At 35.5% G+C, this 15,382-nt stretch overlaps 3 protein-coding genes across 3 annotated transcripts; 1 reads left to right on the top strand and 2 right to left on the bottom strand.

The window, feature by feature from the left end:
- Positions 1-967: 967 nt before the first annotated feature.
- Positions 968-3,435, bottom strand: CBG19998 (the record flags this gene model as incomplete). Its single annotated transcript, XM_045235297.1, has 3 exons — positions 968-994; positions 2,381-2,683; positions 3,406-3,435. The coding sequence occupies 3 exons, from the start codon at positions 3,433-3,435 to the stop codon at positions 968-970; spliced, it is 360 nt and encodes a 119-aa protein (XP_045096931.1).
- Positions 3,436-11,404: 7,969 nt separating this feature from the next.
- On the bottom strand, positions 11,405-13,590 carry CBG20000 (the record flags this gene model as incomplete). Its single annotated transcript, XM_002633881.1, has 3 exons — positions 11,405-11,593; positions 13,123-13,277; positions 13,449-13,590. 3 exons carry the CDS (start codon positions 13,588-13,590, stop codon positions 11,405-11,407), a joined length of 486 nt encoding a protein of 161 aa, XP_002633927.1.
- A 269-nt stretch (positions 13,591-13,859) lies between these two features.
- On the top strand, positions 13,860-14,660 carry CBG20001 (the record flags this gene model as incomplete). The annotated part of the gene is made up of 3 exons (XM_002633882.1): positions 13,860-14,052; positions 14,102-14,491; positions 14,536-14,660. 3 exons carry the CDS (start codon positions 13,860-13,862, stop codon positions 14,658-14,660), a joined length of 708 nt encoding a protein of 235 aa, XP_002633928.1.
- Positions 14,661-15,382: the final 722 nt, after the last annotated feature.

Raw genomic sequence — 15,382 nt, 5'->3', positions numbered from 1 at the left:
AAAATTTAATAATCAAAAAAAATTGCGGTAGAGCGCATTCGCAACCTCCTGATACATAAAAATTAAAAAGAATTCGAAAAATTGTGGTAGAGCGCCTTTCCTCCATCAACTACGTGAAAATTTAAAAAACCGAGAAATGAGTAAAAGTGCAAGATGTGACACCTAGCATCTTGGGATCTCTCTCTCTATGAGGAACACAAAGGAATACATTATATACCCATGGACTCACTTACATGACAAAACGAAAGAAAAAACTAGTGGCGAGAAAAGAAATGGAAGAATATGTAGGTGAGCATAAAAATAATATCTTCCTTCATGTTTTCTCTATTTCGGGAGGGTCCCGTATGTGCAATTTTATGGGGTTATCGTGTGTATTCGATTTTACTTGTGTTTTGCTCCATTTTTTTTCGAAAATTTGTTAGATTTTGGTTCCGCTTTTTAGGTTATAGAAAGTGTCGTGAGAAGGTTTTAGGAGAAGCCATTTTTGGAAATATAACAAGTAGTGATTTTCAAAAGTTTTAATTTTGGGAAAAATATTCAGAAAGTGTTAATATTTCTGTTATATTTGTTGAAAAAACACGTTGCTCCCAAAAACTTAACGGTCCATCTTTTGGGAGATTCAAAAGATTCACGTGGCTCACAAAAATTTTTGAAATTTCAGTACTTTGATGTGAAAATTAAAACTTTTGAAATTCACTACTTGTTATATGACTGATTTTGAACTTATTGGGAATGCCATGAGATGTTTTAAATATTATACTGCTACAAAAAAATTAGGAGCAGGGAAGTGAAACACCTGTGGATGTGGCTGAAGACCGCATTACGACAACTACCGTCACCTAAAGATTGGTATCCTTTTGTTTAGATACATTTTCAGATTTTCCACTGTTTCAAATAGATTTATTAATCATAAGGATGAAATTAGAATTGATATCGCATACATTTCAAGACCTCGATTTTATTCATTTCAAATGTGTTGCTCGAAAGTAAGATTCTGGAATTGAATGTTTCTTGTTCATGGTTGTGGAACCTTCACCCTCATACCGCTGTTTCGGAACGAAATTCGGATAAAAATTAAAAATGAAATTTCGAAATTCCGGAAAAAAATCTCGGCACTGACTGTAATGAGTGCAATTCCAAAGCATGGTTTGGTTTAATCAGTTTGGTGGAATAATTAAAAATGACTTCAGAAAAGGAATTCATCAAAAGTTTGTGCAACGAAAAAATTAGAAATTGAAATTCTGGTTCAAGTTTTTCTACTAATGTAGTATCAAAGTTTCATGTGCAGCTAAATGTTAATCCAAGCGAAAATTTTTAGAATGATAAATAACTGATAAAAACTCTAGAATAAAACGGAAGTTCAGATCATTGAACACCTCCCCATTAGAAAACGGAAATTGAAATTCCAGATTTAATTTCAGATGGTCTAGATTGGCCAGCATACTCACAATCGCTTGAAAACTCATTTTCAGCAAACTCCTGTTAGTGGTGAAACAGTAAATATGACGAGAAAAAAAAATATAGGAATCGATAGGAGGAAGAGCAAAAATTGGCTCCAATTTTTCTGATGTTTGTTGTGTTGAGAAATAGGGATGGATGAGCAGAATGAAAAAGAAGGAAAAATGATTATTCGGGAGACGAGCTATTATGGAAATTTTATGGAAAATAAAGAATGTATTTTGTGTGTGGAGGATGGTGGACAAATGGTGTGTCTGGGAAGGGAACTTTTTTTTTTTACTTTTTCAAAATCTTTAACAGTTATTTTTAAGCTCAAAACGAAATACAAAAAAACTGTAAATGCTCGAATAGAACACCTCCGTATACTCACTCTTTGAGCTCAATTATCATGGTTCCTATAAACGATACCAAAGCTCTGCCAACTGATAAATTAGTTATCATAAAATCGCCAACGTTTTGTCAGTTGCCAGGTTTTTGATACCTCATATGAGCCGAGATAATGAAATTCAAAGTGCAAGTATACAGATTTGTATTAGAGTATTTACGCAATTACAATTCAAGTTATGTTTGCTAATGCCCGCGAAACAAGTTTGAAACAAAACCAAATGGACTACTACTCATTACTGATTTAAAGAATTAGCGTAACTTCTGTAATAGAACACCGTCGTATACTTTCAGCTCAACTATCTCGGTTCCCGTGACGAATATCAAAATTTGTTAACTGCTAAAATATTTGTTGTGACATCACTAACATTCCATTAATTGACAGGTTTTTGGTATCTTTTATAGGGACCGAGATAATTGGGCTTCAAGTGAAACTAGGCCTATTAGAGAATTAACGGTGTCCCAATTATCATCCGTCCCAGCACCGTACTAATTAATTTTTGTAACTTTGGTAGCTCCATGGAACAGCAATACTCACCTCCATCAAATCCGGCAAACTTCCATTCTCTCCTTTTCCCCGTCCACGTAACGCAATTGACTGCAAATGCACTGGATCCTGATCTCGACAGGTTCCGGATCCATGTTGAAGTGAGAATCGACGACGTGCCGAATCAATCGACGCAGCTATTCGTCCTCTCCGTTTAGTTGGTCCACTGCTGCTCGCCGAGCCGGGTGCAGAGGATGATGAAGAGCCACCAGTGTTCTCGACATCGATGGAGAATCGGCGAAGGAATGAGGTCACGGACATGTTGTTGAAAGACTGTGGAGGAGATAGATGGGTCTGAAATTATAGATTTTTTTTAAATGGGGACCAAGCATTATTATTTCAGCCAAATGTGAAGTAAATATAAAATTTCACATCGCAACACAAAAAAAAGTTTCAAAATTCCAAAAAATCGAAAAGTCGCGAAAGGAGGAAAAGTTAATTTTGATCCATTTTTGGAAGCTTCTAGAAGAGCCGATTTTTTTAAAATTCCCGCCAAAACAGAATTCTAGGTCAGCTCTAGAAATGTGTCGGAATTTAGAGTTTTCAGTCTTGGCGAGAATCTCAAAAAAGATTCCAGAAATGACCGAGAACTGATTTTGAGATTTACCCTATTTTTCAGCGATATGTAAAGGTTTTGCGGTTTTTTCACTCCTTGATAAGAGTAACACTAAATTTAGAGAAAAAGAAGGGAAATATAAGAGTCTTGAAACGGAAACTTTTAGAAATTGTGTCAAACTAGGATAGACAGATGTATGTAAAAAGTGAAAAAAAGGAACTGCAAAGCTTGAGCCAATTTTTCTAGTTTCCTGGGAAAGATATCAAAAATTGGTCAATTGAAAAACATTAATCATAATCTTAGCGATGATTTTTTAGTTGACAGGTTTTTGATATCTCTTACAGGAACCGAGATAAATTGCGATAAAGTTAGAATGACGCAGTTGAAATGAGTGATACTTCAATCAGGAAGGGAAAACTAGTCTTTGGAGTTTTCAGTGGATTTCCGAGTTTGTAAAAACCATAAAAATGCAGAAGCCTCGCCAAAACATAGTTAAAATGTGATGTAACTGTAAAAGCCGAATGTTTGATTAAATAAACGAGTTGTAAATGCAACGGTTGTCGCTTTCCTTCTTTCATTGAAACAATGACTTTGAAACAGAATTAATTTTTCTAGAATTTGTTATCAAGAAAAGTATGACAAAATCTGCATTATATACATCTCGTTGAGATTCATTCGTGCATAAACTTAAAAGAAAAGTGTCTAAAAAACTGAGAAAAAATGCGGCACACAGGAAACGAATCACGAGGAATGGAGCAATGGAACAGCAACGTTTAGGTCACGCCCCCTTTAAGCGGAGCATTCCTTGATGACGATGTGTAGAAAGAGAAGGAGAAGAGTTGAAAGACGGGGAAAAACATTCAAATGGAGGAAAAAAGAGTGAAGACTATAGAGAGAGAGAGAGAAAGAACTATTCTAATGACTGGTCTTACTTTTTCTAATGAGGGGTGTTTGGAGCAGAATGGAAAAAAAAACTATTTCTAGAAAGTTTCTGAAGTTCAGCAATAAATCGATTAACCAGAATTGAAACTCGGCCGCAGGGAGTAGTGTTGAATTTCAAAAATAAATATGTTTAAGGAGTAGTTGTAACAGTAAGTTAAGTTTTTACCTAATTCTTCGTACACGTTGCCTATTGGAAAATTTTTTTATAAAGTTTGACACACTCCAAAAAGGCAGGAAGACAAAGGAATGTCATATTTTGAAATATAGCTAAATTAGCGGTCCAAAAATTTGAACAAAGAAGTTTCAAATTTTGATGTAAAGTTTTTAAGGGAGAAGGAAGTCAGTCTGTTCACTATCAGAAAATATCACAGAACGAATTTTTATTTCATCCAACACATTTAGTTTACCATACATCGATAAGGTCATATCAATCTAGAAGTTGAAGGTTTTAGAGCGAAAACTACCGTAACCCAGAAATATGTTCAATTCTCGGATTTTTCTCGATTTTCACTGATTTTCGATCATTTCTTTGTGATTTCCCCAGAGCAGGTCGCAAATTAAAATTGTTATATAGTGAACCAAAATAAGCGAAAATCGAAAATAAAAATCCGAAAAAAACTTTCCGAATACGGTAGATTTTGAAAAATGTTAAATTTAGAGTTATCTTTACATCATCATGATTTTTTTTATTTCAAAAAACGAGTTTCTAGGTTATCCACTGTTTACGTCAACGTATTCTAAAAAATATCATCACTATCTGAAACAGAAACGAATAACAAAGGAAGAAGCCATAAATTTCAAAAAATGAATCAAACTGATTTCATGGGAAACAAAATTTCATGTCCTAATTTTCTGTTTCAGCTATCCTATATTAGAGGATCTTGAGAATTAATTGATTAGTAGTGCGCTTTAAAGGTGAGGGGACAAGAGATTTTTTTTTCGTAGGTTTTTTGGAGTTAGGGTATGCATTCTACCATGACGGTGTACAACGCTTAATGTCACTTTGCGTACAGCTGTCGTCCTCGTCTGTATGTATGCAATCGGGCGGCCGCTTTCTCTTTGCCCGCGTGGCTCAGAGAGAGTCGGTAGCGGCTCCGCACCCTCAATCCTCGCTCCGGCAAGTTCAACTCCTCGAGGGGCATATTTAAGAGGAATTTCGAGAAAATTATTTTTTCAATTCTCCCCACCTTTAAAGGAGAAAGCATTTTTTTTTTGAAAATTAAAAAGCAGGCGCATCCTTTTTCAATGAAACAATTTTAATTGTATTTTTTGTACAGAAACTACTTGATAACCATGTATAGTTTCCCCATAACTATTTTTCAAAAATTCGACCCTGTCCCGGGATAATTAGGCAGTTTTGATCTTTTGATTTTTCTCTGTTATTGTTTTTATTGATGCAAAACTGTTTTGTTGGATAGATGCTGCATAAAGTGGCTCAAATTCTAATAATTTCAGTTATTTTGCACAAGAAATATCACTTTTTGTATACTGTAAAACTGGGAGCCTTACCGCGAGGAGGGTTTTTGAATTTTGAAACAACTCCGAAATTTAAGATAGAAGCAATTCAATTATTCAATTATACGAAGCAGTAATTAAAGTTCCAGTACGTATAATTTTGTATCTTTAGAAACAGGAAAATTTGTTCTTTTGACAGCTATTGATCGTTTTCAAAACATAGAATTGGGATATGTATTTTTAGAGAAAATTAAAAAGTAGTAGTCAAGAATATACCAGTAATTTTCAAAAGCTTTTATTGCGAAAACAGTAATTTTCAGATTCATTCTAGAATTAGGAAAAGATTTTAGAAGAAGTGCACTTGATTAGTCGTAACTGAAAAATAGGACTAACAGAAAAAAAAATCTAATAGTGCACTAATTTTTCAAACCGATTTTTATGAATTCGAAAAGTTTTTATGAAATATCAAATGAACTTTTTTTCTGTACTTGTTAGATTTCAGTAACGGAAAAGCTTTCCTTTGCTGGTTCGGATTAAGAAACCAACAATCTTCAGATGTATTCTGGAACTTTCGAAACAGGGGAATGTTGTATTCATTTAATTAGTCGCAATTAAAATAGGTAATTATTTCATAAAACAGAAAAAATTTAATTATTTCACAAAACAGAAAATATGTGATAGAAGGGTTTCCCAGATATTTTAGCAATTTAACGGATTTGAAACGAGAGATATAAAATCAACTATTGTTTTCTGTCCTTCTTAAGTTTCTATGATAGAAAAGTTTTGAATTAATTTTAAAATCTTCGCATGCATCTTTTCAGAAGTATAGTAATTTCGAATATACCCATCATTTTCAAAAGTTTTATTACGAAATCAGTGACAATCTAGAACTTTCGAAACAGGTAAATATTGTTGTTCTGAAGAAAATTTTTTGTTTAATTTGTCGCAATTGAAATATGGGACGATTTTATCGATTTTAAGAAACAGAAAATCAAAAATTGTACAGTTTTCCAGTATTTCGGCCACTTTCGAAAAAATTTATCATGGAATGGACTGTATCAAATTAGGGCTATTTTCTATAATTATTAAGAGTTTTGTAACTTCAAGAGAAAAAGGATGAGAAGCCAGAAGAGGAAAAGGGCGCTAAAAGATGTCGTGCGAACCACTCATCTTCTTCGTTTCTTCCTAAATACCTCCATAGATAGGAAACGGGACACGGATTAAAGCAAGAAGAAGTGGACATATAGACACATGAGAAGAGAGGATAATGAAGAGCAATGACAACACGGGAAAAATGAAAAACGAAGAAGTAGAGGGAGAAGTGTGAGCAACCACACGTCTTCTTTTTCTTTCTCTCCAGAGACGGCGCTTCCTCCGGTGTGTCTGCGCACTCCACGATTTGTTTACTCTTTTGGAAAAGTCTGGAAATGAAGGGAAAGAGAAAAGAAGAAGTGTGGGGTGAAAAAAGGTAAATAGGCTTCATTTTTAGTTGGAATAGATGAGAGATGATGGCATAGAATAGAAGAGGAGAGGAGAATTGTTTTATTCTGGAGGAAGAATAGGGGAAGGAGCAGGAAAAAGGGAATAATGGAAGAATTTTAGAATTTTGAGAAATCAATTTTTTGCTGTTTCAAAATCAGGGTTTTATGAGTTCCTTTAAGTCAAGGTAATGGTTGAGATCCTCAAGTTTAAATAATCGAATTTTCAAAACTAAAATACACTAGTACGCACGGTATTTCAAAGCAGCGGGTCGAAAGTCGCGCCCCAGAAAACTTTTCGGCAGGACGAAATTGAATAATTTCAAAGTTGACGTGGATTTGACCTAATTAATTTCAATCAACGGATTGCAACTCACGATTTTTTTGCTCAACGTTTAAAAGTTTGATCCTCAGCCAACGAAATTTGACACGTTGCGCAGTGATTTTTCACGTTCGCTGGGGCGCGTTTTCCGACCAGACTCTTTGAAATAGCGTGGGTGCGGGTTCTCTGAACCTTCAACTTTGTGCCTGTTGATCTCGGTTCCTGTGAACGACATCAAAAAGTAATCAACGGACATAACATTTTTAGTATTAAAATGAACATTTTTTCATTTGACCACTTTTTGATATTTGTCACAGGAATCGAAATTGATGAGCTCAAAATTACGGTGTGGGAGATATCATAGGATTTACAGTAGTAATTTTTTTATGATCAAATGTTTACTGTTTCATCTCATTTTGAAATCTAGATTTGTTTCTAATTCTATAATGTGACAATAGGGGGAACATCTGATCCGGTATAGAATTGCAACTTTTCAAAAAGTTTCAAAAAATTTTGGAAGGTTTCAAAAAGAAAAATTGATTGGTTGGGCTTGGAATTGAAGACTTACTGAAAATTGTTAGTTTCCTACAATTCTTACGATTCCTAAAATTAGGTGACGAGATTTCCGAAAAAAGAAAGCTAGGAACCAAATTTTACAAGTGTAGAACTGAAAGTATCAATTTTACAGTTTCAAGGTTCTCATAATTTTAAGGTCCATTTCTTTCAGTCGTTATGTCACAGTATCCGAATCTAATCTCTAACAGAAGTCTATTACAGAATTGTCATATTTCTGATTCTCTAAAAATCTGAAAATGCGAAAACTTTTACTGTTTTATAACATTTGTTTAACTCCTACAAAACTGAAAAAATTGTTTCCTTGTACCGTAAAACCTGTATTAGAAGGGCCCCTTAAATTGAAGAGACCCTCTAATTGAAGTGCCCCCTCGAAACCTCACGAAAAATAGAAGTGCTCTCTCTATTTGAAGGGCTCCTCTAATTGAAGTGCCCCTTTGACTAACCCCTCTGATTTTCAGCCGTTTTTTTTCCGTAGTTTTGATTGAATCATTGTCTAATTTTTGAAAAACTGGCACATGAGAATTTTTCATTCATGAGAACATTTGAATGCCGTCGCTATATTACAGATTTTCGTCTCGTTCGAGCGATTTTCGTTTGGATTTTCAATTTGAAAAAGTTCTAGAAATTCCAGCGAATTTTACCAAGAAACCTGAATTTTATTCAGAAAATCCAACTACATTGAGAAAAATTAATTTCGTTCGATATAATATGGAATTTGAGGGCGGGGCCTCGTAAATCGGTACGAACAGCGCTCAGGTGCCAGTTTTTAAAAATTTGACAATATTAGAAATTTTGTTTTTATGGAGAAATTGTAATGGATTCTGAGAAGAAAAACGAAATTTTACTGAAAAATGATGCCCCTCCAATAGAAATTCCATTCTCTGCGGTCCCACGAAAAATACAAGTGTATCATATTGTGAAACATATCATATTGTGAAACTTTTCACAAAGTTTTAGGTGAATTCTTGCAATCTAAAACCTGAGATTCCGATTCACATTTTATGAAAAAAGTCTATGTTTAATCAAGTTAACACAATCAATTTTCTGTTTCAGCTAGTTCTGAAAAAAATGGAAATTTCATGGCAAAAGTATTATTCACAATAATGGGTACACTAATACAAAAAATGGGAGCTGTGGAAGAGAAACGAAGGTGGCCGTGGCCGAAGGTCCCACAACGACAACTACCGTAACCTGACAATATTTTTATTTTCCGGATTTATTCTTGATTATTTTTTCCTGTTTCAACTACCTATATTAGTCCCAAAGATGAAATTAACATTGATAAAGAGTCTATTACTGACGAGCTCCATCGTATTATTTAATTGTTTGCCCAAAGGAATAGTTACGGAATCATTCTGCTCTTCAAACTTAATATTTTTCTGATAATTCTGAAACTGTAATTCTTTTTCTGTTTCGAACTCTAATTTTCAGATAGATTTTTTTCTTGCTGACGATATGTATTACGGAAATATAACTATTAACTTTCTGCTTTTACCAAAAGTTCATTTTCCTAATGTCTATCTCAAATTAAACAAAAAAGAGAAAAAGGAAGAATTGTAATTGAAAGGGATAATGAGAAAACGGCGGCAGAAAGCGATCCAATATTGCAAAAATTGGATGAGCAGCACGTTGAGCAACTCGTGAATCGGTGACCCATATCGCTGATTTCCACACATCCCGGTTGACAAATTCCACTGCATGATCTTTCGAACATGTAGATGTTGGATGGAGAATCGGATGTGTAAAGGGACCATACCTGGAAATTCGTTTTTGGAAAAATCCTTAAATTTTTTTTTGGAAACTGGTTTGTCCTACCTACTGACTTTTACAAAAGCTGTCAAATTTTTGAACTAGCTGAAACAGAATAAAGTGGGCGTCCGCTAATTCCAAAAGTTTTGAGATTTTTATATCAATCGATCCAGAATTTTGGGTGGGGAAGAAAACTCTCTTGGAGGATAGTCCGAAAATCACTCGTTCTTAAGATATATGTCAAAAACACGTCAAAAAAATCAACGTAGAGGGTGCAGATTAGGAAGAATAATAGGGAAAATAATTCAAGTTACTTTTGACAAAATCTACATAAACGCTCAATAGAAGCCCCTTAATTTTGATCTAATTCAATTCCTGTATTATCCTGGCACAAAAATGAGACCACAACGAAAACTACCGTAACCGACAAATTTTTTAAAGAGTTATTACCTCGATTTTCACTGATTTTCCTCAGTTTTTTTGTTATTCCCCAAGCAAGTCAAAAATAAAACGTTTGCTAGTTGAAAATTAAATTACCTGAAAATGCACGAAAATCGGAAAAATGAAGCCTGAAAATGAAAATATTTTAAGGTTACGGTAGTTGTCGCTGCGGGACCTTCGGCCACGGGCTCCAGCGTTTCTCTTCCACAGCTCCCATTTTTTGTATTAGTGTACACATTATTGTGAATAATACTTTTGCCATGAAATTTCCATTTTTTCAGAATTAGCTGAAACAGAAAATTTTCTTCCACCATTCAGATTTTTGCACCAGTAAAATTATATTTTATCAAAAAATCTAAACGTTCTGTTTTTTTCTGAAATTTAACTGTTTTTTAAATAAATTTTGATGTTTTTTGAACTTTTTTATACTATTCTTCCTTTCTAGCATGAAAAAAAAATTTTCGTTTATCATTTCCATTAACTAAATTTCTTCATAAATATGATGATGAGATTCCTGTTTTTATGAGATTGATAGAATCCATTAAAAAAACTAAAAATCTCGTCTCGAAAACAACTTCTTCTCGCTCAAGCTTCATCCCATTTTCTTCCATTAAAGGTGGTGTGCGGTGAAAAGTTTTATTGCTTTATCTTGTGCAGAAATCCATGTAGATTCCCATAAAAACAAAGAAAAAATTCAAAAAAATGCCTTCATTGAGAAAAACGGCATCGAAAAGTCAAAGTGGGATCCGGTGACCTAGCGGCCAGGTGTGAGTTTTCTAGGCCAACTGCCGGTAAAAGCTCGCGAAATTCGAATTTTTATGGATTTTTTGTGTTTTCTCTGATTTTTTTCAGGTTTTTTCATACACCTGGGAGGAAATTAACAAAAAAATTTTGAAATCTTTAAAAGACATCAGAGAAAACCAATAGAAATTCGAGTTTCGCGCGCTTTTACCGGCAGTTGGCCTAGAAAACTCACACCTGGCCGCTAGGCCACCGGTTCCCACTTTGACTTTTCGATGCCGTTTTTCTCAATGAAGGAATTTTTTTCGAATTTTTTCTTTATTTTTATGGGGATCTACTTGGATTTCTGCACAAAATAAAGCAGTAAAATTTTCACCGCACACCACCTTTAATGTGTTTTTTTTCTGACCTGACACTCTCCCTTCTCACAATCGACCCATCCGGCACTTCGAGCATTCTGGAAGCATGTCGAATTGGTCGTTTCGCCGTAACACGAATAGCAAAGATGGGCGCGGGACGATAAAAATAGAGAAAATAGGAGAAGAAGAAGCAGCAGAAGACGTTGTTGGGTCATCGGAATCTGAATATACTGGGGACCGCAAAAGGGAAGGATAAAAGGGGGCTCAATAGACACAAATTGGAATGGACACATGGATAAAGAAACTAACGATTTTTATATATAAAAGTAGTCTCGAATTTTTAACAAAAGAAACTACAAACTAGAAAACAAGTAACACAAAAATCGAGCAAAAAAGTTAAGATCTCTTTCCAGGCCAGTGTTTTCTGTGGAACGTGTCATCGGCATAATCCTGGGTTGGAAGACGTTTCATCTGGCGATACGGTTGTTGTCCGAGATCCGGTTGGGGGAAGAGTTTTTGGATTTTGTTGAATTGAGCACTGGTCATTGATTGTTTACCGACGGTGCCCGTTTCTCCGAGAGTTCCCTGGAAAATTGGATTTTGATAAAAAAGAATTGGAAATTTTAGAGATTTCACACTGAGGATAGCATGTTAAGCATACTTGCGACCGGGCCTTTGCCCGGCCTTCGCGGGACTTCAGAATCAATATATTGAGACTAGCTAAATTAGATATGATAGAACTCTGCGAGTTTTACAAAGTGACACAATGTGGAGAACTGTGTCTTGTCTATGAATAAAGTTAGACAAAAAACAGAGGTCCGGCCCAGCCATTTTATGACTTGTAACTTTGTTCATAGACAAGGAGGGTACGATGAATTCGAACTTTCCCGTAATCGAACTGTCCCGAAATCGAACTCATTCGAATTAGAAATGTCCCTTTTTCGAACACGCCCAGAACAGAACAATAACAGAATCGAACTGCTACAAATTCGAACTGTACCGGATTGGAACTCTGTTAGCAACAGGGCGCGCTTGCTTTTTTTATTATTTTTGTCAACAAATTTTGCATGTTTTCTCCAGAAAAGAACTTTTTCACTTATTTTGGATATTTTGCGGATTTCTCTTCCCGTTTCGAGAATATAAACTTTTACAGAAAATGGCTCCTCGTAAAAACAAGCCGATCGTCCAAGTTCAAGGATGCGATTCAAAAAAATGAACCAAAATGGAACAGAGCTTTTTTACTGTGTCGAGCGGTAAAAAATTGCAGCATTAAATACTATAAAACAATATTTTTCCAGAGAAAGACAAGCTCGATGTGATGCAGCTTATCATTTCGACAGAATGAACAACACGTTCACTGTTAAAAAGGAACATGTGAGACACGACGAGGATTTTGTCAGAAGTGAAGTTAGTATCAATCTATAGAATGTAACAGAATAGTCGTCACAGCAAACGATTTTTTTTCAGGCATTCCTCGTGCGCCAGGAATTGAAAAAAATGTGCGAATGATGGAAAAATGAAGTGGTTGATGAGGCTCGAGCCAAGTTCTCTCCAGTTGCTTCAGTTGCTTGCGGTTAGTACACAACAAAGTGTCTTATAAACAATTACATATTTTTAATAGGATCCTATGACGCAAAGCGAAAGTGATGAAAAAAATCTCAAAAATCACTTCTCGTTTGTTCCTGGAAACTTCTGGAATGTTCTCGAATCTTTTTTTGAATACCCGCCAAAAATGAAAAATCCAAAAATTAGCGATTTTTATTAGATTTGTGCCGAATTTTTAGACCTTTCTAGGTTTTTTAGCTATTTTGCAAGATTCTTTCACGATTCTTCCGGTTTTTTTTTTGGAATTTGATGGAACGGTGTTCGTGAAGTTTACTGTAGACTACTGTAGAAAACGAATTTCCTTTTGTAGTTTTTTTTTCAAACACAATCACGTCAGAAAAAAACCACAAAATAGAAAGCTTTCTACAGTAATCTTCGCAAACACCATCCCGTCAAATTTCATTTGTTGTTTCACTCACAGTTAGAATTCAATGAAATTTTATAATTCAGACATTTTTTTGAATTTTTTTTAAAGTTTGTTCTGTCAACATCTGATTGGGTGTACAAACCTTTCTAGCCGCTTCCCGATAGGCGGCAGCTTCTTCAGCTCCCTTATGAACACAATCCATGTAAAGTGTGTGCTGCTTGGCGCATGGAACATCGTCGAACTCCCACTTCTTCAGACATCCAAACAGTGCCTGGAGTTCTTGTGTGCATGAGGAGCCTGGAAATGAAAAAAATTGAGCGAAATTGGCTTTTTCGAGCTAGTTTCTCTGTTTAAAACAAATTTTCACCGTTTTCAAGCTATTTCAGTCATAGCTATGTTTTTTTTTCGAATTCCAACTTTTTTTGGGACTTTGCAAACCTATAAAACTGTTTAAATTCAAAAACCCACTGGCTGCTCTTGGCTTTTGTCCGGCTTGAACGCGATTTTTCGACGCCAACGGTAGAATTTCGGAGAACACTGTCACCTTCGGGTAAATCGATTTTCCACGAGCCAGCGCTTTCTCTTTGAGAACAGGCGATGAGAACATCATCCTGAGAATCTGAAAATTTGAAAATTTGACTCAGAAATTGAGAAAATCTAGCTGAATAAAAGGAGAAAGTGGTGCAAAAAGTCGCTAAACATTCCAGGGTCTTGTCGGAGAGGACTACACTACAAGGTGCAGTGGGGCGAACTTGCTACTTCAGCATTTTTCGTTCAGATTGTTCTATTTATTTTTTCGTAAGAATACTCTGCTTTCAAATTGTTCTTTGCATAAATTTCCCAGCATAAATTACTATAAATTTTCAAAATATTTTCAGAATGACCGAAGAAGTCGTCGCACCAGCCGCTCGCGCGCCGATGACAGCCGAAGAGCGTCGACAACGTCGTCTTGCGAAAATTCTCGGGAATCCCGAAGAGCGAATCAATCGAATTCTGAATAACGGAGGTGATGAGAACGGAAAGCGTCACGCGCCAGCGATTGAAGGTGGCGAGGGATATAATTTGTTTCCAAGTGAGTTTGAAGCTAGAAATTACAAGTTTTAAAACTTCTAAATTTCCAGAACCTTCTGAAAACAATACGCTCACCCCAGCCACCAACGAAATGGACACAATGCTCAATTTCCACAATTTCGCGAATGGTTTGCCTCCAGAGTTCGCTCAATTCGCTCAATTCACAGGCGGCTCCGGAATCCACGTCATCAATCCTAATCCAGTGCCTCAAGGACCTCCGGTAAAAGGAATAAACGTTCCATTGGTCGCAGTAACCCTCGGATTGCTCTCTCGAGCCATCATGCTTTTCTCCGGACCCATAAACATCGGAATACTCTGGGCAATCTTCTACGTGACACTTGTGGCTCGCTACTCGGCTGCCGGACTCAATAATCAGACGAGAAACGAGCTAGCTGCTGTTTTTCAAGCAATGGGATCAGGGAATGTGCTAGAGAAAATTAGTGAGTGACACTAGAAAATTTAGTGAAAATTTCGGAATTTTCAGTGAACGCCGGCTTCAAAATCATCGAATTCATCCAGACGACAGTGACGTTTGCCGCCAGCTTCCTGCTCGCTCATATGATACTGGAACTCTATGATTTTTCGTCGGATTATCAACTTGTTTTTTAAATATCGCTTCTCTTTTTAATTAATTGTTTCCTATTACTTCTCGTGTTACATTCTGTTTCTCTTCTTCTCCATGTCCTACAATTTTTCTGTACATACATTTTATTTATTGTCTTCTAATAGTAAATCCAAAGATGTTCGAAATGACATTTTCGGAAGTTCGAAGAATACAAATTTTGAAATTTCTGAATTCCCCATCACAAAAAAGCGGAAAATTGACAAACAAATCTCGAAAACGCAAAGAAAAGTAATTCCGCTCGAGACCCGCAATACACGCTCTCCCACAGAACTATTCCGAACTGCAAATTAATTTTTGATCTACAGAAAAAAGTTTGGCGCGATCACAATTGCCGGTCTAAAACCATAATTTCAGAATTTTTTATCTGATTTTGTGGAGTTCCAAGATGATTCAAATGATTCTTAAAAAATTAATTAGTGGTTATAGATTCATGTATGGTCGTTTTCCGGAAGAAAAAATGTCAAAAATGGTCATTTTTGAAAGTTTTTTACAGAAAAAATCTATCTCCTCTTTCAGTTTTTGACATTTCTAGGAGTTCTATAGCTCAAAAAAACCGCAATTATTTTCTCTACATTTTCTATGGACGAATTTTCAATTCGTCTGATAAAACTTTTTTTATAATCAAAAAACAACTAAAAATGCTATTTTGTGCAATTTCATGAGGTTTTTGAAATATAAAAAAAGTTTTATCAGACAAATTGAAAAT

The sequence above is a fragment of the Caenorhabditis briggsae genome, assembly GCF_000004555.2.
Source record: "Caenorhabditis briggsae complete genome, chrIV, whole genome shotgun sequence".
Lineage (NCBI taxonomy): Eukaryota > Metazoa > Nematoda > Chromadorea > Rhabditida > Rhabditidae > Caenorhabditis > Caenorhabditis briggsae.
The sequence above is the reverse complement of the archived record's forward strand: the minus strand, read 5'-3'. Positions and strand labels throughout refer to the sequence as shown.